Source organism: Esox lucius, chromosome 19, assembly GCF_011004845.1.
Source record: "Esox lucius isolate fEsoLuc1 chromosome 19, fEsoLuc1.pri, whole genome shotgun sequence".
Lineage (NCBI taxonomy): Eukaryota > Metazoa > Chordata > Actinopteri > Esociformes > Esocidae > Esox > Esox lucius.
Window position 1 is genome coordinate 5,550,361 of NC_047587.1, and position 25,007 is coordinate 5,575,367.

Here is a 25,007-nt window from a genome sequence, read left to right on the forward strand (position 1 = left end):
ATGTTGTGGTGTTTATAAAATGTTCATAGATTAAACAGGATCATGTATTCTTTGCAATATAAAATGTTTTGTTCCCAATATGCTCCTTGGCTACATGCCAACGTTTCTGGAAAAATTTTGCAATTTAGCCCCCAAAATGTCCCAGTGTTTGCAGGTGGTGGGTGTTCATTTTACACACTGCCTACAACCAGTCATTATTACCTCGGTACACTGAAAAAACACCCCAAATAGTGCAATGGATCTTCCCTTTGACAGAATCTCATTGGCTCGTTGCAGAATCTCGTTGCAGTCATTGGGTTTGAGTTGGAGTCCTGGGAAAGGTTGTGTTTGACAACATGGGGACATCAATGTTCGCTACTACAACTGTCCGTCTGGCTGTTTTAAACAAAAGGTTTAAAGTAGTCAATCAAAACATCCCAAAATTCATGAAAAGCAGCGGGTCAGAAGCCAGGATCTCTTTTGATGCTGAGTATGATGTTTGGAAAGCATTAACTCATCCTTGTTTGTCCTGATGGTGGCACAATGCTGCCAAAGCAAGAAGCCCGGCGTGGTTGATTGCAGTTATATTTGGTCGACATGAATATACCCACAATCAGCCGCTATTCCTTTATTTGAAAAGAATGCATTGACCACCCGGAAAATAACACTCCTCATTGTACGATGCTCAGCCTGCCTGATAAGGTAAAGACAACCTGGCTAGGTGTCGGTCCGTGGGGGTTGTCACAAACTGCTGAGGAGACACGTGACATCCTTACACTTCTTGCTTAGCTTGCGGTTTATTGCTATTAAGCCTTAGGAATCCCATCAGCGGATTTCCTCCTCTTCCTCCTCTCCTGTTTTTCTCCATTTCACTTTTGGTGCTTCAGCACTTCATGTAGTGCTGTGTGGGCTGTGTGACGGAAGGTTTCCAGTCTGTGCTAAACATCTTTTGTTTTTCTTCTGCTACACATTGTTCTTTTTCACTGAACATATTGGACAGACACTTGGACCCCCCTGGTCCCCTTCTCTGTAAAACCAAAGACACTGGACCCCCCTGGTCCCCTTCTCTGTAGAACCAAAGGCACTGGACCCCCCTGGTCTCCTTCTCTGTAGAACCAAAGACACTGGACCCCCCTGGTCCCCTTCTCTGTAGAACCAAAGACACTGGAGCCTTCCGGACCCCTTTTCTGTAGAACCAAAGACACTGGACCCCCCTGGACCCCCTCTCCGTAGAACCATAGACACTAGACCCCTCTGGACCCCCTCTCTGTAGAACCAAAGACACTGGACCCCCTCTCTGTAAAACCAAAGACTCTGGACCCCCTCTCTGTAAAACCAAAGACACTGGACCCCCCTGGCCCCCCTCTCTGTAGAACCAAGACTGCACTTCCATTAATACATAGGTTTAAGTTGCTATTTCGTTCTCTGAGTCACTAAGTTCAGGGTGGGCAGAGCTAAGTGAGTGATTTATTAAGTGTTTTTTTGTTTTGCGAGGAACAGTGAAAGGTTCTGTGTTTTCTGTTTGCAGGCCGTGTCATCGTTGTGTATGATGAATACCACAGTGGCATATTGATTACTTCGCCCCTCGTGGAGCTCGTGGAGCTCACTGCAGACTGCATCATGAAAAATGAACCTGCAGTCTCTGAATTCTCCCTCAACCAGGCCTAATGAAAATGAATTCATTAATCTAGGTGTTGTCAGACTAATTGTATTTTGACCGCACTGCCTTCGTTAGCCCTCACTGATGCTCTCCCCATGTCCAGGGTCATATTCATTAGTCTTCAAATGGAATAAAATAAGGCTGTAAAAGGGGAGGCACTAACTAAGAAACGTTTGCTTTCATTGACCGTTCCCAAGTAATTTTTTTAAGCCATGCCCTAATAAATACGCCTCAGGTTTTTATTATGTTTAGGTAATTACCAAGCGTCTAACGCCTTTGAAATGTGGCTGCTCTCAAGGATAGAGATCTGGTGTCAAGATAAGGAGAAAAATTATTGGACAGTCCTGCAACAACTCAGCTCATTATTAGACCTTTTAAGAAAATGCAATTTTGGAAACTTGCATAAGCCCGATTCTTTCACTCAGGAATTCAGCTGGCTGTCCATGCTGACCCGTCACAGAGATAATTGTGGGTCTGGAGGAGTGGGTCCAGGATGATTTGAATGTGTTGAGACATACGTAGTTGCTGCGTAGCCAGAGGGAGGAAAAGGACCCTGGAGGGAAGAAGGGCGTCTTTGTCACGTATCTTTATATCACCCTTTATTCCAGCCTTACCAGGGCCCATATTAACAACGTTGTGTGGGAGTGCTGATATCATAATCAATAAGATTATGTTGGACCGCGAGTACCTCGTCCTAGATCAGTGCTCCCTCAGTGCTTCATGAAAGCCTCTGGGTTTCGTATATCATTCAAGACAACTAAAGCATTGTCGGTAAATTACTGTTTCTGTTGTAAGTTAGGATTGTCTCCCACCCACGTCCCCCACCCCGCCCTCACAACTTCATGTGACTCTCCAAGGCCACGCGTGGTATATCTTCACGGCTTTTCGTTTTGGTCCCATGGTTCCTTTAGGCCACGGACCTGGCTCCCTCCACCACCAGTGCCACCCTTTCCCTTGCCAACCCTGATGTGTCCATACTAAACTACCAATCTGCACTCTATCAGCCCTCCGTGGCCTCCATGGCCGCCGTGGCCCAGCGGACCCTGCCTCTGCAGCCGGGAGCGCCCCAGCTCTGTGCAGCCCGGCCCGACCCCTTCCAGCAAGCCCTCATCGTCTGCCCGCCCGGCTTCCAAGGTGAGATCTCAGACCAACACCGTGTGTGCCTTGTGACAAGGCCTCGGACCTATGATCAGGGTTTTCTCCGTGCCTGGTTTTGACTGTAACAGCTGGGGAGGGCGGCAAACGTGAGATCCCGTAGCACAGCCTGCCGTTGGGTCCGATTTGTCCTTTCCTGTTACAAGTGATTATTTTTCACCATCATAGTTGTGGTTGTTACACGGGTGGTGCTTATTGGCCTGTCTAGATCTGGGTTTAGGTCACTTTTAACATTAGGAGCCGCAGATTCCATTGTCTCCCTGAAGAGAAAAGGGCTTATGGAGCTGTGAGCTCGTTCTGTACGGCCTCTGCAGGTATTTTATCCTCTCCCTTCCACTGAGTGTATAGGCCACGTCAGTTTCCACCTTCAGTAGAGACGCTGTAGTTTAATTTATGAGCTAATTATTCATTTGAAGGAATTCTCATGTCTGTGATTAATTCTTTCTCACCACCGCTTGTTTCTAAGCAAGTGTTCAGGAGTTAAAGATTGAGAAACATATTCTTTTTTCATTTCTGTGGCATGGCATTATGTTCCTTGTCTGCTCTACTCAACAAGGTTTTACCAAAAATATTTTGCTATTGCCCGCTTTTTGTTTCCAAGGTCAATCTGTAATTTAGCAGGGTGTCGGAGAAAGTGAAACGATGAAGTTTAAAAACGCATATTTTCTCTAAGATTCCATTGATTTTGCTCCAGGTCTGTTTTCCGTAGCACCCGTATCGCGGCTGTTGTTGTTGTTTGTTGACCTCCTCTGTGTTGTGCGTGTGTCCTCAGGGCTGCAGGCCTCCCCATCCAAACACACTGGATACTCTGTGCGGATGGAGAATGCCGTTCCCATAGTGACGCAGGCCCCCGGCTCCCAGCCACTGCAGATCCAGCCAGGCCTGTTAACACAGGTAGGAAGTAGGAGTCATTCAGGTTCTGGATTATTGCATTTGAAAACAAGAAGAGAGGCAAGCGAACCACCCTTTTTCTCTCTGGGTTTTGGGCTGAGTGTTCTCTCTCCTCTGTATTAGAATGATGTTTAGATATTCTGTCCCCCAAAAAACTGTCACAAAATCCCCAACATCAGAACCACTGCTGGCTAGCGACCCAATGTATCCCATTCATTTACAGTCGGTGGTACTAGTGAGTAGTACAGTCTGTCGTTGCCGAAATCAAAGGCCCATTCTGTATACTGTATTACAGTGCCTTAAATCCCTCTGTGAACTCATTGTGTTAGCACGTGTCTGTCTCACTAGTGTACAAAACATAAGCATTCACTGGGAGTCACAAATGTATACCTCAACACACATTTGCCTAAATTGTGTTTTGTTTCTGATTGTTCACCAAGGCTACCTGAAAGGTCAGGTCCTAGCTAGCTCTGTGACCTTGTGTACCTCAATGTAGCGGGTCAGTCAGTCTTTCCCTCCTCTCCTGCCTTCTCCTCGAGGCTACCGCAGTCGGGTGTACACGAGGGACACATTCAGAGTTCTTACTGAAAGCCTGAGCAATGAAGAAGTGTTAGGTTTATCAGCTGGCAAGACTTTGGTAGTCATTTGAAAGGAGATACCTACATTAGCCATGCATTATTCCTAGAGAAGACTAGATTATTAAAGTGGTAGAACACCTCCCCCTCTAGATTCTGTAAATTTCCATAAGAGTTTCACTCTCCTTGCATAGTCCCTGGAGTATGAGCGCTTCCCTTATCTCTAGTTAATCAAGCAGTAGGCAGATAGTGAGGCTCTGTGCTGTGTGGAAGACTAATCTGTCAGAAACCAAATGGTGGTGATTAGCTCTAGGGCTGCTTCCAAGTCAGACGCTTGGAAATTATAGGCCTCAGAGGAGAGGGACTAATTTGGAAAGGCTTGGAGGGGTTTGATGGTTTTGCTTGCCTCCAAAAGGCTAAGAGGTAATACCTATACCCTATAAAATACATTTACTTCATAGCATTCATTCTAAAAGACATAGTACACACGACAATGTTTCAGTTCATAAACCAAAAGAAAAGCACACTGTGACTATATGGTGGGACCAACATATCTGTCTTGCTGATGACATATGAGCCACAGGGAGCAGTGTAGAAATGTGGTTTATACAGAACAGCAGCGCACCGCTAGTACCTGGTTCCCAATCTGTCACTCCCCCCCGCTCAGACAGGACGCTCGGTGTGGGTGGGTTTGGCCTCCATGTCTCTCCGCAGCCCAGGCTGGCCTCCCTCGCCTGGGTTTTCTGTCGAAGCAGAGCCAGGGCTGGGTGGTGGGACTGTGGAGGAGGGCCAGGCAGGACCTTTATCTGGAGCAGGAATGCAGAAAATGTGGAAACAATCGAGGAGTGAGAGCCGGGGCTTTCAGAGCCCTGAGGTGACAAAGGGCTTTCACCCAGGGAGGGGAGGCTGGTGGCGGGGGGCGGGGGTAGGGGGGGGGCAGGGTGCTAGCTAGTACCGCTGCGGCTGAGACGATTGGCCCTAAGAAGGCCCCCTAACCCGGTTATCATTTCAAGGCAGACGGGATGATTACACAACACAGACACCCAGCAAGAGAGGAATGCTGAGTGCCAGGAATGGAGGGATGGAGGGACGGATGGAAAGATAGATGGAGGAGAAGAGGAGATGGAAGTGTTGTTGACCCTTAATGGATTCTTAACGAGACTTGAGATGTCAAATGTAACCATGGGAGGCCATGAGTAGCTTAGGCTGTGTTCTGCTGGACAGTTTTCGTGGCTTTCCATTGGCTGTGCCTGTGTCTTTCAACCATCCAGAAGCCGGTCATGTCTGGTTGACCCTCTTTCTTTACCCATGAACTGTTATTGTTTCTCCCAACATGCCTCAGACAAAACAATTCCCCAGCCACTAACCGGTCACACCCCGTTGAACTGCACAAACATTTTATGTCAGTAGATTCTAACTGTTAACTTCACCTGATATGAGATGGCTGAGTCCATATCTTCCCAGCCCAGATGAAGACCTAAGAACTGTGCTGTGTGCTGGAAAACACTCTGGTGCTGTCCAGTTAAATAGAATTAGCAAACACGATTATAGGAACAATTCATTAGATCCCCACAAATAAGTTGTAATCAATAGGGCTGCATTAAACTGTTAAGGCAGCAGACACGCATACATGCAACGCAATACACACACACACACACACACACACACACACCCGCATCTGAGCAAACACAAACACACACACATCTCAGACTAAGGGCATTTTATCCCTAGCAACTCCTGCATTCTGCACCAGCAATACAAAGCAGCTCCTTTCACAGCAGCCCTGAATGGGTCTCGATGTGAATTTAATTAAAAGCGGAGCTGATTTGGATAATGCCAAACACATCAACACATATACAGAACCAGTGGGGAGAGGAAACACATCTCTATTAAACATCCAGAGTCTTATCTACTCTTGCTGATGTGTGATGCTTGCAGCATTCGGTTGGCTTTGTCTAACTAGCCTAACACTGGCTAGTTGTTCCGCTTCTCTCCGCGATCCACAGTTTGACCTTTTTACAGGGATTTTGTATCTTTTTTTTAATTTAATTTTTTACATTTGCACATTCAGGGATTTTCCCTTGCAGCTCTATTGCCTTAATATGTTGAATTAAATCAATGTAAAACATCACCAGGTCTTGGTCAACCTGACTGCGGGACAGCGATGACAGCTGATCCCAAGGAGACAGAATCAAAGGGTCATATAGATAGTGTCCTGACTGACTTCCTCCCCCCCCAGCAGGCCTGGCCCAGTGGAACCCAACAGATCCTCCTCCCCCCCGCCTGGCAGCAGCTGACTCATACCTCAGTCCAGCACGCCACCGTCATCCCCGACTCCATGACAGCCTCACAGCCCTTGGCCAACTGGAGGTGAGGAACGATCAAGTCCTCCTATAGGGACGGGGAAGAGATCAGAACCGGGTCGCAGTGGAAGAAAACCTTGGAGATTAAAATGGGAACTGGTTTTATATTGCAAACAAGTATGCTGATGTGACTAACAAACTATAGACAAGCATAGTATCAGTTCCATTGACTGTTTATAGAAATATTGTAAACATGATGTTAAGATGTACACAAGGTATAGCAGCAGTGTCTTGATTGTCAGACAAGCATGGCCTTGTGACAGGCCCTCAGAGAGCTGCCATGAATCACAGTCTGGAAGTGAACAGCCGGGCCTTTATAAGACCATGTTTACCTCAGGGAGATGAGATTTATGCACATAGAGGAACATAATCCCAAAGATGACATGTTAGATGGATGGAACCTGTAGGAAAATAAGCAGGATGGAGGTATTACATGAGTGTGTGCATGTGCCTGTGTCAGTCTGTGTGTGTCAGTATCTGTCTGTATGTGTCTGTATGTGTGTGTGTGTGTGTGTGTGTGTCTCTGTCTGTGTGTTTGTTTGTTTGTTTGTCCAGATTTATTTAGCACTGTCCGTCTAAGGACAGGGTGGTGGCCAGACATGTCTTTCTCTCTCTGTCTGTCTCTCTTTCTCTCTGTCTCGCTTTTTCTCTGCCTCTCTCTCCGCCCACAGCTCTATTGTCCTCCCAGAGATGATTGGGAAAGTGTCGCACTTCCTCTGCAGAGCTATCCCTCTACAGCAGCTGGTGTCAGCTCCTCTAACCCTCCCTCTCTCCCTCTCAATCTCCCATTCTCTCTGTTCCACGCTCTGTCTCACGGAGCTCCTGCTGCCACCCACAGACTATACTGAGAAATGCGCATGCTTTGTCTAAACCCTAGGCAATAAGGCAGTATGTGCTTATTGACTACTATATTTATGTGCTACAGATTGAAATTGGACAATGTTACAATGACGTGTTTCTGTTTGTTGTATAATAATATTTAAACACCTAAAATGCAGGTTCGTAGTTGTGATGAGGCATCCTGCTGTGTTTTCAGGAATTCTCACCCACATGGTGGCCATTACAATCCCATCATGCAACAGCCAGCTCTGCTGACTAGCCATGTCACCCTCCCATCCAACCATAACCAGCCTCTCAATGTGGGCGTGGCCCATGTGATGAGGCAACCGTCAACCAATAACAACAACTCCTCATCCAAAAAGAACAAGCAGCATCAACTGACTGCCAGGTAAGCACAGATATGGTCAACCACCCAACTAGGATCAACCACCCAACTAGGATCAACCACCCAACTAGAATCAACCACCCAACTAGAATCAATCACACAACTAGAATCAACCACCCAACTAGGATCAATCACACAACTGGGATCAACCACCCAACTAGGATCAACCACCCAACTAGAATCAACCACCCAACTAGGATCAATCACATAACTAGAATCAACCACCCAACTAGGATCAACCACCCAACTAGAATCAACCACCCAACTAGGATCAATCACATAACTAGAATCAACCACCCAACTAGGATCAATCACACAACTAGGATCAACCACCCAACTAGGATCAACCACACTACTAGAATCAACCACCCAACTAGAATCAACCACCCAACTAGAATCAACCACCCAACTAGGATCAATCACATAACTAGAATCAACCACCCAACTAGGATCAATCACACAACTAGGATCAACCACCCAACTAGGATCAACCACACTACTAGAATCAACCACCCAACTAGAATCAACCACCCAACTAGAATCAACCACCCAACTAGAATCAACCACCCAACTAGGATCAACCACCCAACTAGAATCAACCACCCAACTAGGATCAACCACCCAACTAGAATCAACCACCCAACTAGAATCAACCACCCAACTAGGATCAACCACCCAACTAGAATCAACCACCCAACTAGAATCAACCACCCAACTAGGATCAACCACCCAACTAGAATCAACCACCCAACTAGAATCAACCACCCAACTAGGATCAACCACCCAATTAGGATTAACCACCCAACTAGGATCAACCACCCAACTAGAATCAACCACCCAACTAGGATCAACCACACAACTAAGATCTAGATCACAAGACAATAAATTTAGTAATTTCTGATACCCAAAACTGTAGTGTTTATTCTGTTGCTCTAACTGTATGCAATACTAGCTTTATCTGGCTATGGGCTGTGGTTGATTCTGGGCTTGTGGTGTGAACAATTCATCACTGAAAGGGACATTGGAGTCTGGTACAGCAATGCACAAAATGTTTATGTGCAATTCTGCTTCCACTGAAAGTTTCGAATATTGAAATATCACCTTCAGGAATGCTGGGGACTCTTCCCAGAAAACGGTGATGTCTGCTCACCTTAAACTATGATTTACCAGACAACTAGGACCTCCTACACAGTTAGTATGAACTCAGATCTCTTTGAGTTTGAACACCAAACTGTATAGGCCAGACCATCCCCTGCAGCCACACAGCCCTTTATTGACTGGTCCTGCTGACTTAAACCTTCAACCAGTGAGAAGTCCAGGTCACTTTTCCTGTTCAACTAGAAGTGTACAAAAGATAAACTTTCAAATATCTGCCACAGTTGCAGGGACATCCGTAATAAAGACTAATATTCCCTCTCTCCCCCCAGGAATGTTTCTGCGTATGAGGTGTCCTCCTCTCAGGCAGTGCTATCCCCACAGCGCTCCAAGCGGGTTAAGGAAAACACCCCTCCGCGCTGCGCAGTGCTCCAGAACAATGGCCCCTTCTCTGGTTCTGGCTGCGGACCTCCCCAGGGCTGTGGAGGGTGGGGAGGGGGCGAGACCGAACAGGCATCCAGCACCACCCGAGACCGCCACCAGCACCACAGTGGGCCCCGTCAGACCATCATCATCCCTGACACGCCCAGCCCCACCGTCAGCATCATCACCATCAGCAGTGACACGGACGAGGAGGATGATCACAAGCCGAGCAACACCAACCACACCAGGTACGGGGCAGGCATTTTGGGTCAGACATGTTGGGTCAGATATTATGGATCAGACATTATGGATCAGACATTTTGGGTCAGACATTTTGGATCAGATATTATGGATCAGACATTTTGGGTCAGACATTTTGGGTCAGGCTTTTTGGGTCAGGCTTTTTGGGTCAGGCTTTTTGGGTCAGGCATTTTGGGTCAAGACATTTTGGGTCAGCCATTATGGGTCAGACATTTGTGTCAGACAGAGTTTAAAACATGAAAGGAAGTAATGTTCAGTGTGTGTTCAGATTCATACTGACAGAGCCGGCTTTGGTGGCACATCAGTTCCAGGCAGTAATAATATTGGGCAATTTCCATGAGGGCATCTGAACAAGCATTGATCAGAATAACCCTTTTATTATGGAACGGAGGTGGACCGTATGCTGATGAGTACCATCTGTAACAGTTGTCCTCCTCCGCGCAGCTCGGCCAAGCAGAGGAAGAATGTCATCAGCTGTGTGACTGTTCATGACTCCCCTGACTCTGACTCGTCCAGTAACAACAGTCCCTACGCCCTCGAATCCAGGCTTCCCAACAACAATGGCTACCATGACACCAAGGCCACCCTGCTGGACAACTACAGCAATGGCAACAACCCACGCACCATCATCATCCCCCCACTGAAGAGCCAGTCCAGCGAGGTGCTGAGCGAGTGCGAGCGCCTGATGCCAGGTATCTACACAGGTATCTACACAGGTACCTACACAGGTACCTACACAGGTATCTACACAGGTACCTACACAGGTATCTACACAGGTACCTACACAGGTACCTACACAGGTATCTAAACAGGTACCTACACAGGTACCTACACAGGTATCTACACAGGTATCTACACAGGTACCTACACAGGTATCTACACAGGTATCTACACAGGTACCTACACAGGTATCTACACAGGTATCTACACAGGTATCTACACAGGTACCTACACAGATATCTACACAGGTATCTACACAGGTACCTACACAGGTATCTACACAGGTACCTACACAGGTACCTACACAGGTATCTAAACAGGTACCTACACAGGTACCTACACAGGTATCTACACAGGTATCTACACAGGTACCTACACAGGTATCTACACAGGTATCTACACAGGTACCTACACAGGTATCTACACAGATATCTACACAGGTATCTACACAGGTATCTACACAGATATCTACACAGGTATCTACACAGGTACCTAGATAATTAGCCCGTGACTAGAGGGGAACATTGAAAAAGAAAATTATTGAATTTGTATCGAGGTCTACAGTTGGGTTCAAGATATCTGTCTTAGAAAGTCTTCGAAATATATTTTTTTGTTTTGGTTTTAGGTAAATGTTGTTTCTTTACAAATTGACTCAAAAGTTGTAACCATTATAATTATTGTTTGTACTTCCTTGAACCTTCACTAAGCTCATCCCTGTTGGTTATTGTTGATAATCTCACTTAACACTTTTGTTTTTGTAAGGTTGTACTTGTGTTATTTTCTTAACCTGGCTTGACATTTTAACCTGCAGATGCAATGAATCATCAGAATTCGGTGTACAAATTTAAAACCTCCAACAGCATGGGCATGGTGTCTGGCAGCAACCACTTCTCAGGGGGCGTGGCTTATCGGCAGCAGCGCTCAGGGCCACACCCCTTCCAGCAGCAACAGCCTCTCAATCTCAGCCAGGTATGGAGAGAAAACCAAGTAAGGACCCATCACAATGATACCTATAATTTACTTTGTGAAACTGGCACTTGAACTGCACTACAGTCCTGCATTTTGCCCATCGAACATTAGAGTGGCACTGACTTGATCCTTTCCTTTCTACTCTGTATCCCGTCCCGTCACCTCTCTACTCTTCTCTCTCCTGCTTCTTTCTCCTCTCCTCTCTCCTTGCCTCTCTCCTGCTTCTTTCTCCTCTCCTCTCTCCTTGCCTCTCTCCTGCTTCTTTCTCCTCTCCTCTCTCCTTGCCTCTCTTCTGCTCCTTTCTCTCCTCTCCTCTCTCCTGCTCCTTTCTCCTCTCTCCTCTCCTCTCTCCTGCTCCTCTCTCTTCTCTGTTCTCCTCTCTCCTGCTCCTCTCATCTCTCCTGCTCCTCTCTCCTCTCTCTTCTCCTCTCTCCTCTCCCCTCATCTCTCCTGCTCCTTTCTCCTCTCCTCTTTCCTGCTCCTTTCTTCTCCTCTCTCCTGCTCCTCTCTCCTCTCTCCTGCTCCTCTCTCCTCTCTCCTGCTCCTTTCTCCTCTCCTGTCTCCTCCTTTCTCCTCTCCTCTCTCCTCTCCAGGCCCAGCAGCACATGGTAACAGACAGGAACGGTGGCCACCGGCGCCAGCAGGCTTACATCGCCCCCACCATCGCAGCTCAGGCCCCCTACTCCTTCCACCACCACAACAGCCCCTCTCACACTGCCAACGTGCACACCCATCTGTCCGCCACCCACCTGCCCGGCCAGCCCCACCTGTACACCTACACCGCAGCCCCCGCCGCCCTGGGTTCCACCGGGACCGTGGCCCACCTGGTGGCGACCCAGGGCTCGGCCCGCCACACGGTCCAGCACGCAGCCTACCACGCGCCGGGCATCGTCCACCAGGTTCCCGTCAGCATGGGGCACCGCGTGTTGCCCTCGCCCACGCTCCACCACAGCCAGTACCAGGCCCAGTTTGCGCACCAGACCTACATCAGCGCCTCGCCCGCCTCCACTGTCTACACTGGATACCCGCTGAGCCCCACCAAGGTTAACCAATACCCTTACCTCTAGAACCGAGCCAACACACTGGACCCCCAGAACCCCAGAACCCCAGACCCCAGCACTGCTGCTGCTCGACCCGTGTCCTCCTTCACCTGTCCCTGATCCAGAGACGGTGTGAGGGGGGGGGGGGGCATGCAATCTTGCTCAACTTGAAGATATGATGACAGAAAAGATCAAGGAAAATACACACACAGCCCCTGTGTGAGGGAAACGAGGGGCGGGAGTTTCTTGAGGGAGAATTTCAATATTTTTTGTTCTTTTCAGAGATCTCTTTCTCCAAAAGGGCCAGTTTAGCTTTTTTTTCTCTCTTGGTTTTACTGTGTTGCTTTCAAATGAAAGTAGTTTCTCATTCTTTTACAGGAAGGTCTTCATAACAGGCCTTTGGGAGGGATGTAGGTTTTCTGTTCTTCTAAAACAACCTTTTGTCTCTTTGTTTTCCCTTTTGAAATCGGGAACTGACTGTTTTAAGAAGGGGTCTCCCCCTGGATGTTGGAATTCCCAACATGAGAAATCCCATGTGGATTTGGGAATGAAGGTGAAATACGGAAACCTGCTGCTCTTTGAGAATAAATTAAAAATTACGATGGCCTTGAACTGTCTTAAACATTTCCAAATCATTCAAGGTGTGGAGGAGAGAGAGAATGAAGCGCCCCTCCTCAGCCCGCCCCTCCTCCACCAGACAACTGGAGTCGGGAGTCTTCTGGAAATATAACCAACGCAAGACAAAAAAAAAAAAACTTTCCCATGTATTTCTAGGTATTTCCCTTAGTTTTTTGGTCCTCACCTTTTTGAGGAGACTTGTGTTTTAGGTATAGGAGACTTAACTGGGCCCTGTTTTTAGAATGTAGCAGTCTGCACCCATATTATTTCACGGAAAGCTTTTTTCTGATACCAATAGAATCTGTCTGTTTCTCCTTTTTCAATGTGATTGCACAAGGTGGTTCTAATAACATAGGCATGTACAACGTGATTGTCTGTGTGTGCGTGTGCTACTGTCAGCCATGTGTGTGTAGTCCACTTCCTCTTGACCCTTTGTGCTCTAATACTGGGAATCCTCCACCGTCTTAGGTTTGAACATTGTTCCCTTGTAGTGCCTTACAGATATAACCACACAGTTTACGTCGCCGGGACCTAGAGAACCAACAGACTAGCTGGAACTGGTTCCTTGGTTTGGCATTATTATTGTTGTTGGGGCAGTTTTGATTTCACTTCCAGGTGTAGGCTTAGGCCGTAGCTCCGTTTCCTATCCTTATGCCAGTATACTATGGAGTTCAGAGGTTAGAGTACGTATTTACCACCTTTGGCTTTTTGGTTGTGTGCATGAGTTTACCTTGCCTGGGATACTGAACCAAAGTTGTTATATCAATCCTTGTTACATTGTGTGCTGGATATTAATGGAAATATGTGTAGAATATAGGTCTAAGTCTCTGTCACCATGGCACCCATGCATATTATGGCTTAAGTTTGTGATGTGCAAATGTTATTTTTATTTTTATATCACACAAGGGAATCGGCGCACAAGACTGAACAGAGAAGTGTTAGCACAATGATCTATTTTGGGAGAATGGAAAATGCAGAAAAAAAATTACGTTGACTGTCAAAATGGGCTCAACATAATGTTGTACGGGAAGAAAATGGAATCTAAAGTTAAATGTCGAGCCAGTTAAAGACCCGATGGGAAGTGATGGTTGCTATGGCAGAGGAGGTCAGAAGGCCAATGAGGGAGAGCTTGGTTGGTTGCAGTGAGCGAGCGGAGAGCGGAGGGCTGCTGAAAGAATGCTGGCTAGAGGTCAGTTCTGGGTTGACTTAATGTTCGTTCCATTGCGCAGGGCTAACTCCATCAAGCCCAGCTGAAGTGTTTGAAATTGTAAATATTATTTGAACCCGGGACTGCAAAGGTGAGATGGAGATGTAGAAAGCATCGGGGTTGGTAACGTTTCGAAACTGAGGGCGGCAGAACGGCGGGATGCCTTTTCTAATGTCGTTGAGACTAAATGAACAGCATGTTGGTACTGGGCAGGTTGGTGGTCACTGTGGGTGGGAGTTACAGGGACATTCCTAACTCTAACGCACGTTGTTGTCTCGTTGTTGTCCTGAACAGCACAGGAATGCTACAGCGTACACCTGGGAGGGATTTCTATGAAATGGACTTCATTTGTTAACACTGTCTCCATTTGTCTTCTGAAACGTGTGTTCACAGGCATCACACCACCAGAAAGGGATATCTGATGTGTAGTAAGATAACTAATTGGGTTTATTGCTTCTGTGTGTTTGCTGCTTAATTTACCACCTGTTTTATTTCACGTAGCCAATGAATATGATTAGTCTAGCTCTCTGTTATTTCTCCTCATAGAGTGGGCACATCAGACCTGCTTGTGTTTTAGTGAAAGACTCCCATTCTTGTCATGCCATAGTACTTGCATTTTAAGTGATCATTTTATTTTTATGTTATTATTGAACTTTTTACATGGCTGTAGTAGGTATATACCATATTGTGCTATTTTGAAGATTGTTGCAATAATTCTTGTGTACGTTTTTATCCGTGCAAGTGTTTTTATGATTTGTTATTAGGCCTCATTTCTATTTTGATTTGGAACCGTGAGTTGCTGTACAGTTATTTCAGGTGATCCTAGGAAGGTGTGTGTAGCTGTGTAAAGTGTTCAGGCACTGTTAATAATAATAAGGTGGAAAGGCTAGACGCGACTACGTGGGAGCTCTTGTAGGCAGGTAGCTCATCCGGGTGCGTTTCAGGCCCAGGTTGGCTCCCCACACCGAACCTGAAATGCCCTTTTGGTACTTTACCAAAAAGCCACGCGCTCCCTCCAGCCGGCTCCACCATGCAAACCTTGGGTTCCTGGCAGACAAAGATGTGATGCGTCTTATGTACAGTATACTTGGCTGGTTACATAATGCTTCTTTCGGTTCTGTGCTCTATTTCCCTTTGTTCAATGCGTCCTGTGGGCCTAGCACACCAATAAGGGAGATGCTTTTCCACACAAGAGTTTGGCCCCTTTAAAAAGAGGCAGACTACTGAAACATTCCAATGCAGAGGGAATCTGACATCGATTCTACACCCCTTATAGCTCTGTGATGATGGGACTGCTTTTTCCTTTGGGGACTTTTCTTTCTTCCCGCCAAAGAAATTAAACACGTTGGTAAAGTGCAGTACGAACCCAAACGATCCCCATGTGGTCTGGCAATAACTTATTGTACTTTTACAGCTCTTTAATTGTGCTTTGAGTACTGTTGAAGGATTCTAAGTGAGTTTTTGTGTGTAAGCTGTGCAGATATAGTACTTTCAAAAGACATACATTATGTATGCACAACACATACACATGAATAATTAAAATTGCCACAGTATCTGCTTGTGGTCATGCTATTTTCAGGATTTTACTGCCAACTGCAGTCCACCATTCTGAAAACCATATAATTTGAAAAAACAATAATCTTTATTTATCACATTTTGCCCCCTCAATGTTACAGTTGAATCTCAAATTTCTCTTCAACCTATTTTGTGTTTTTTTTTATTTTTACAGTGTTAAAGTTAGATTTTAGCTTAATTCTTGTTGTGAACAAGTTAAGAAAAAAAAAACATCTTATAGGTTAGTGTGCCATGGAATTACCCATAGAGTTAAAGGAATTAAAAGAGTACCAATAATACCTTTAAAATATAGGTCACTAGCACAAAATGAATGTAATCTGTGACCTGCTTCATCTGAAATGCTTTAGATATTTCTGCTTGAGCGATCATTAGTTAAAGTAATAATGATTTAATTTATACACAAATTGGTGCCATGCAAGATGCAATAAGTTTGTGATTTCATCACAACTTGACTCAACATGAATTCATTCAAACATTTCAAAATGCTTCTTCTACTTTTGGGGTTTTCTATATATATATATATATATATATATATATATATATAATTTCATCCTATTTTCCCTGTATAATCTAAATTTATTCAATTATGAGAAGCCCTTTTAGCCCTACTCTCTTTTATTTCAACAGACATGCTATATTTTTAATAACCTTTTAAAGTATTGTATATGTTAGTCTCGTACCACTTTGTTTAATGTGTTTTAAGTGTTTTATGGAAAATATGAATCAGAAATGTGAGCATCAACATAGATCCAGTGACCTTATAACTACCAAAATGTGCTTCTTTAGTGTCAAGAATTTGTTTTAGAAATGAAGTTTGTTTATTTTTGAACATTGTCTAACCCCTGCTGCAGTAGCCATTTCAATGTTAGAAAACTGCCTTCCAAACAACTAATATACATACCCTCAGAGCTTTAAGGTATATACGTTAATAAAGGGAGCTGTATAAAGCAGCCTCTTCGTGAAACCTGGTATTTTCACAGATTTGTTGTTTCTAATATACTACACAAAAAGTGTCCAGCTTCCAACTTTTCCCACAATATGTTTGTGAGTACTTCTGGATCCTTGTTTAAAATTTTGTGAAACATTCCTGGAGGCACGGCACACATCGTCAGTTAGTCTTCTCAGGCCGATCCCCTCTGAAGTTACTTGAACCATGTTTAACACCTTTAGCACCAGAAATGAATAATATCACAACCTCCCCTTTAGAAATGTTTTAATAATTTCTTAAATGTTTTGCTAAGCATATTTTCCCAGAAAGGAAAGGTGGGAGGTGGGAAAATAAGTAGTTTTAGGATATTTCTTCTGCTTTATCACAGAAACATAAAACAGTAATAACACATTCATAAAGCCCTTCTGTATGAGAGTTGATGTGTCCTTTTGTTAGTTTGACAAGGTTTTTACCTCCTGCATAGTATTTTTTTTTCCTTTGGAAATTCCGTCTGAAGTGGTCAAGGGTTTGATGCGCTGATTAAAGGACTAGATAAAGTAATTTAATACACATATACTCTTTAGAACCAAAATACGTTGAATGACAAAAAACATTGCAAAAGTCATTAGATGTCCCATTTTCTATTACGCACTGACAGTTTAAAACAGTTTAATTTAAACATCTGATTATTTTGTTTTTCCTGTCAGTTTAAACCACAATTTAGTATTACAGTAAGTAATGGAGATTATGGGTTCTTCCCCCGTGAATTCCGATAAATAAAGCCCAATGCAAACAGTTTTAGCCTCAGATGACAGGGGGACGAAAGACGAGATGTAGCTGTCCTGGTGTAGTGGTTTTTCAGTCGTCTTGGTCCTGGTGTAGTTTTTTCACTTGCACAACTGCATTTATAATAAAATTGAGAAAATAATAAACCTAAACCTAAGAAAGCATCAAACCCTGACCTAGTTGTGTGCCCGTTGCTGTAGGGTTTCTTGATGGTGTTAAAATCGCATTAGTTGTCAGTCAGGCCATTGTGTTCTGCAGTATTTCCTAGTATACTCCTTGGTCAATTCTCTTTTTTACATTTACTTTGGGATTTTTTTTTCTCTAAGTGTTTTTGTTGTCTCCTTATTTCAGTCTCTTGTAGCGTTATATGTACCCTTTCCCTTAGACTAATATTACTGAGTATGTTATGAGAATGGATATTTTGCTGGCTTTATAGAATGTTTAAATTAATATAATATGGATAATAGGAAGAATGATTAATTAAACTCCTAACAAGTTGAGTCCTTGGCTACTAAGCGCTTGTGTTGCCATTAAGATGTTGTGTGCTTCTCTTAATCATTTTCGTTGTAGAAAAATTGAGTGAATTTATAATAGGCTTTGAAAAACTAATGATAGCATTGTAAATTTACAGGAGGATTTTAACTGACAACTTGGTCATAGAAGAAAATAGTTTTGATTGTCCTCTTTACTAATTGTAGGGTGAGAAGGGGCTTGTGTTGTGGTGAACTATGTTATAGCTTGTTATTCACTGTTACTTTTGATCATTTTTTCGGTCTCCGAGGTGAATCGAGTTATTAATGAGAATTTGTATGCTCACATATGCATATTGTATATGTGTAGAAATGGAATCACACTTTGTCTTGAATTTACATTAAACTGTTAAGTCACGGCACCAGTCTCTTGTCTCATAGAAGGGTCATTATTTTATTGATGTGTGTGTCTCTCTCTAAGTCAGTGTGGATGTATGCATGGGCTGGAGTATCTTTGTATTTAGTTTTTTTTTGGTGTGGTATACAACAGAGTGGAGTGGTGAAAAGATTGAATGCAATATTAGAGAAAAACTGTTTATGAATTTGACAAATTATTTTTTTTACCAGCATAAAGATGCACCTGGAATTTACCCGAAGGATGCCTCACTGGAGAAGGTGTCCGGTGGCTTAAGTATCACTGAAATTACCGTCTGATAATAAAATAAATATTCTGGCATTCGTTGTTCTTTTTGTAAAGCCCAATCCATCTGCATTTGTTTCTGACTGGTTCAATGAGTGCAGTAAACTTTACTATAAAACCCCTACAAAACCTAGCCTATAAAATGTTTATCACTAGCTAATTAAAATGGCCTAGTAATATTACATTGATATACAGTAGGCTACAGCAAGCAGCCTGTCTGAGATCAGATCCAAACACATCCTGGATGTTTCACTGACAATTCTATGCCACTAGATGGTGACAACTAACCTAATTTTCCTGATGTAATCAACAAGCTTATCATGGACAGCTCAGTACATGTCAATATTTTCATTGTTACATTGACATATGACAGCTAAATGTTTGATATATTTGCCATATCCTATTCATTACTATGTTGCAATATCCCTTTCCAGGGCTGACTATGTACAGCTATTTTGCTTGAGAACAATGATTTGAAGGTATAAACCAGACGTCTTTGCAAAAATGATAGCATATACCGTTGCATATAATTAGACAGCTGAAGACATGACTGGGCACAAACAACATAAAACCGTTGTTTGTATATACAAACATATATTCCGGGGCAGATATAACCCCTTTGGGTTCCGTGTAGAACCCTATGAGTAGAATCCTACCTGAAACCATAGGTGCTATATCAAGAACGTGTTCAACTTGAAACCAAAATGGAAGTAACTTCAATTGTAAATGTTAACCTTAACCCTTTTGGGAAACAGCCTTGTTCTTGTCCGACTGCTCACGTTGGATTTACTAGCTTTGTGGGGACCTTTTGTCCCCACATGTATAGTGTAAAAAGGATAACAACCACACAACACACACGCGCATTCAGTCCACGCTGTGATGTCCAATGCAGACTCGACTGTGGACAATTTGATCTAATAAATGTTGAAATTAGGGAAAATTGTGTATTGGACATTCCGGACATTCAGGGACCTTCAACCCAATGCACGCAGATCGCCCTGCATGACTGGATGGTTCGCACGAGCAACGTTGCCCTGTGAAACCACAGACGCCGACAGAGATGGACAACCTAACCCCTTCTTTGAAGGATTGCAGCTGCAGCCAATGGTTGTGAGACCATGGCAAATAAATATCTAATCAGGGCTCAGTGGGTGGAGTTATTGCAATCCTCAGGACCAGGCTAGCTCAGTTATGACGAAAGAGCGAGAGATGCGCAAAGACAACGGAAAGAAACATTATAGCGATATCCATGATATCAAACTTACTAGTTGAAGCGGTATTTAGTTAGAAAGCTGGCTAGTCTGTTTTACTTTTTTTATGCACACGAATACGTCTAGACAAACTGAGAACGCGGATCTCCGTTTTGGTAAGAAAATTTACTCTGCTACTATAGCTAGCTGTGATTGGGAGACAGTAAATGCATGGAATAGACAGGATTCCCGTTACCGTTATCTCGAGTCATGGAACTCCTTGCGCTAGCAAGCTAGCTGAACTGTTTTAAAACATTCCCTGGTTTTATTTAAGTTTTTGAATATTAGCTGAAGATTGTTTGCAAGGAAAACAAACGATTACTTGATGTATTTAGTGACGATATATATTTATTAGAGAAAATGTTCGGGATAAAGAGAAGGAGACAACCTAATGACGAGTTAACTAAGCACACATGCTAGGTAAATAGCCACAGTCTTGAACCACAACCAGAGTGGGCTAGTCGTCCTTAGTCTCAGACCCGTTGCGTTAGGGGTAGGCTAACGTTAGATGTTATTGATAGTTACTCTACTTTTCAAGAACACTTTTTGTCTCTAATTGTGTTGCATGTCAAACACATCTTCACAGTTTCAATGTTAGTTACGATGTCATTGTATGATTGTAACTCTGGTTTGGCACGTGCTTGTGTATTCCCCCACCCTTTGCTATTAGCGACTAACTGTAGCTAATCCCTGACTTGCGCTTGCATCACCTTTGCTTAGTGTTCTGTCAGAGCCGGTGAGTGTCTTTATAATTAGTTACGATAGCAAGTGTCTCTCAATACTGTTTTGGAGAAAGGAAAAAAAATGCATGCATCTATTTGAAAGGTTCTCCCAGAGAACAACCTTGACACACAGTTTTCTCCCAACCAGACTTGACCTAATAACTAGTCTGCCTGCATCAACCTAGCTGGTCAGGGTCTTTAATGTTCAGATGTAGAAAGCTTTATGTTTCAACAAAGTGTTGTGTGTTTTTCAGTGTTGTGTGTGGTAATCTTTTTTTGTCCAAATTGTTGGCTTTTTATGTGTTTAAATTGGGGAACACTGATTAGAATCATTCTAACATTATTTCATTTCGCACACAGATGAATCCTCCCAATTACGGATGCCAATAGACATTATGGAAGGAGGTCCACATTGAGAGAGATCACACAATCAAGACCTGCATTCTCAAGCTTGTGCTATTTACTGGGATGAATCTCTTTGTATGTGGAAAAATGCCATGACTTGTGCAATGGAGGGTTTAAAGTTATCTTTGGCGTCAGTGGGGATTCCCAAGACTGTTCTTCGTGTACAAGGGTTTGGTGGAGTTCTTCTGGGGCTGATGGCGTTGTGTGTGATGGTCACAGCAGGCTCACCTGCAGCAGGTAAGCAGACATCCCTTTCACAGACTGCGTGATCCAGTGACTTAATGCAGCACAAGCAAATCAGTAACAACCCTGGATCAACAAGCTTCATTTAAGGATGCACCCCATAGTTTCTGTATAACTTCAGCCAGGAACTGTGAAAGTGGTGCTTTCACAAGCAGCTAAAACCCATATTTGGAGTATTATGTCATTAATTTGTGGACTACGTCACAATTGAATCCAGTTCATAACATACACATTTGGTGTGCTTATGTGATCCTAGAATTCATCTTTAAATGTACCAAGAAAGATTAAGTATTAACATAGCAGGCTTACATTGCTTCAACAACTTGAAGTGTTAATGCACCACACTAAGCATCTCCTCTGTTGTGGCCCCATGTCCACCATGTGAACCTGTACACATGCCCAGATACTGTGTGTGATTGTATTAGAACAAAGTCTTACATCTAGCTCATTGCAATATCTGTGCTGCTGATCATGTCAACAACTTTGGTTCAGCCAATCATCAAAGGGGTTTTGAAATTCACAATTTCTACTGACCGCAAACATTGTAACATGTTTCCTTCCAATCCCATGTGAAGTTGTCTTCATGTTTGATCATTTTACATAACACTTGTAATTTTCAAGTAATTATTACTTGGTAACACTTTGAAAAACTTATGGAATGTTAAGTGAAAAATCATTGTTTTAACGATTATTGTAAAAAAAAACATTTCCATTTAGAAACAACTTTGGTCCTGTGTCACTAAAAACCAGAAAAATGTAAATAGCTTTGTTCTGTTTTGCCGAGTAACAAGATTAACAAACCCAGCACTCTTTGAAGTCACATTACTGTCACATTCAGAGATACATTCAGAGATATATCATTGACATATATAGGGCACATCCACTGTCACATTCAGAGATACATTCAGAGATATATCATTGACATATATAGGGCACATCCACTGTCACATTCAGAGACATATCAGAGGCATATATAGGGCACATCCACTGTCACATTCAGAGATACATTCAGAGATATATCATTGACATATATAGGGCACATTCACTGTCACATTCAGAGACATATCAGAGGCATATATAGGGCCCAGCCACTGTCACATTCAGAGACATATCATTGACATATATAGGGCACAGCCACTGTCACATTCAGAGATACATTCAGAGATATATCATTGACATATATAGGGCACATCCACTGTCACATTCAGAGACATATCAGAGGCATATATAGGGCACATCCACTGTCACATTCAGACATACATTCAGAGATATATCATTGACATATATAGGGCACATCCACTGTCACATTCGGAGATACATTCAGAGATATATCATTGACATATATAGGGCACATTCACTGTCACATTCAGAGACATATCAGAGGCATATATAGGGCACAGCCACTGTCACATTCAGAGACATATCAGAGGCATATATAGGGCACATCCACTGTCACATTCAGAGATACATTCAGAGATATCTCATTGACATATATAGGGCACATCCACTGTCACATTCAGAGATACATTCAGAGATATATCATTGACATATATAGGGCACATCGACTGTCACATTCAGAGATATATCATTGACATATATAGGGCACATTCACTGTCACATTCAGAGACATATCAGTGGCATATATAGGGGACAGCCACTGTCACATTCAGAGATACATTCAGAGACATACCAGAGGCATATATAGGGCACAGCCACTGTCACATTTTAATGGCACTATTGTCAATACCTAACAAAGAATGGTACAAGCCGGTTTGGCTTGACCTGCTCTTCTTTATTGCACTATTGTCATATTGTATCTCTCTGTGTGCTAATGCAATATTGTTACTATTTGCAAGCCTAATTTCAGCATTACAACAGCATGCAGGTAGAAAACCATTGATTGATGTCCTGGGTAAATTTATGTTTTGCCTTATTATTACCTAAATATTTCAATGTATTTAAATAGAAATAAATTCCCGGGAAATTATATTAAGAGCTTTTATTGACTCTCTGTGGCTATACAGATAATAAATATCAGTCCCTACTTTATATGTAGGCTTTGTCCGCTTGGCTAGTTCTATCAGAAATATCAATAGATTTCCTATGATTTTAGGCCTAGCCTACTAATTTTAGGACTGTCTGGTCACCTATTCATGCTTTTGGCCTAGCCAACTATGTGTCTTGTCTCCTATTTATGCCCAAGGCCTAGCCTACTAACTACAAGACTGTCTAGTCACCCATAAATGCTCTAAGCCTAGCCTACTAACTACAAGACTGTCTAGTCACCCATTAATGCTCTAAGCCTAGCCTACTAACTACAAGACTGTCTAGTCACCCATTAATGCTCTAAGCCTAGCCTACTAACTACAAGACTGTCTAGTCACCCATTAATGCTCTAAGCCTAGCCTACTAACTACAAGACTGTCCAGTCACCCATTAATGCTCTAAGCCTAGCCTACTAACTACAAGACTGTCCAGTCACCCATTAATGCTCTAAGCCTAGCCTACTAACTACAACACTGTCTAGTCACCCATTAATGCTCTAAGCCTAGCCTACTAACTACAAGACTGGATTGGATTTGGTTCTTTTACCAGAAATAACTGCGTCATCATGACTGTTCTATTTTGATTACACACTCATAGCCTCAGCAAAATAAAACCAAGACTAAAGCAAGAATAGAAATAAATCTATTTTTGTTGTCAGCCTTTGATCAGTGTTGGTATCCACTCAGCCTTTGCTGTCTCTGTTTATTCTTACTACTGTAAGAATCAAATGAAATAATGCAGATTGCAATACAGTTCCTCAGTTTCACTGGATGACAGAAGATTAGAGTATTGCCTATTTATTGTCCGGGTCGGTGTCAGCTGACGAGTGACTTCAGCCCGTATTCCCAGGGACACCACCTGCGTGATGGTGTGGACAGAGGGCTTGTTTGATGCTAGGGCTCCCAATAAAGAGAGGATTCAGAGATCAGGGTTGGCTCAGCCCCCTGAGTAGAATCATGATATACTGATTTCCTGTTGTGAGGAAAGAGGATCCAGCCCTTCCATTTAAAAGCTGTTTACTCTGAGCTACTTCATAGACCAAGTCCCATAGGCTCCCCTCCTAAAATTGGCCATGAAATGGGCTTTTTAACAAGCCGTCAAAAAATACATTTTATTCTATGGTTAGAAAGATTAAACTTGGAATGGCATAGGGAAATGTAACCCCCCCTCCCCCACACACCATTCGCCAGTCATAGCTCTCTTCCCTTAGAGCTGTGAACCCATAGTTTGAAGCATTATAAACACATTTAAAAAAAAAATAATACACTGACAGGTGTGCCTACTTGGCAGACAAATGGCTTTTCTATTCCCTATGTGTCCCTTTGCAGTAGTTGAACTGGGACTGGGTAGGTCGACAAAGAGATAGTTTGGAGCATGGACCGATGAGGGTGTTTAGCATTAACAACTCTCCTGTGAGATGGCTTAAGGAAAGGAATTAGGCTAAAAATCGGATCCTAAAGATTCACAACATTACCTACTCATGGCCACATGAGCTTTGCCCACAGCCAGTTCTGATCTCCTGTTATTAGTGCTTACTCTGTTTCTGCTCAGTCAGGCATTTGCTTTTGCACCCTTGGTATTGGAATTGTTTCAGAGTCAAACTATTTGAATGGTCATGAAAAGGTCAGGGCAGTAAGTAGCCAGGTATAGGCCCCCTGGACAGATCATCTCTGTGTGCATTAGCCTGCATGCACACTTGTG

General features: G+C 43.4%; 2 protein-coding genes across 14 annotated transcripts in view; both read left to right on the top strand.

The window, feature by feature from the left end:
• Positions 1–18,368, top strand: part of hipk2 (homeodomain interacting protein kinase 2) — a 75,393-nt gene extending 57,025 nt beyond the window's left edge. For 2 of the 11 annotated variants that reach the window (XM_034288349.1, XM_034288351.1), the window contains exons 8-15: positions 2,551–2,773; positions 3,567–3,688; positions 6,500–6,630; positions 7,660–7,851; positions 9,276–9,614; positions 10,072–10,343; positions 11,159–11,334; positions 11,910–18,368. In XM_034288349.1, coding sequence (XP_034144240.1) covers positions 2,551–2,773; positions 3,567–3,688; positions 6,500–6,630; positions 7,660–7,851; positions 9,276–9,614; positions 10,072–10,343; positions 11,159–11,334; positions 11,910–12,383 — 1,929 coding nt within the window. In that variant the 3' untranslated portion in view covers positions 12,384–18,368. The remainder of the gene's footprint in view (positions 1–2,550; positions 2,774–3,566; positions 3,689–6,499; positions 6,631–7,659; positions 7,852–9,275; positions 9,615–10,071; positions 10,344–11,158; positions 11,335–11,909) is intronic. The other 9 variants (XM_034288350.1, XM_034288355.1, XM_034288354.1 and 6 more) reach the window with 8 other exon arrangements.
• A 1,456-nt stretch (positions 18,369–19,824) lies between these two features.
• The window catches only part of si:ch211-1e14.1 (UPF0606 protein KIAA1549), a 61,031-nt gene continuing 55,848 nt past the window's right edge, over positions 19,825–25,007 (top strand). For all 3 annotated transcript variants that reach the window (XM_029115094.2, XM_029115096.2, XM_029115097.2), the window contains exons 1-2: positions 19,825–20,006; positions 20,973–21,254. The gene's annotated coding sequence lies outside the window, so the exon portion shown is untranslated. The remainder of the gene's footprint in view (positions 20,007–20,972; positions 21,255–25,007) is intronic.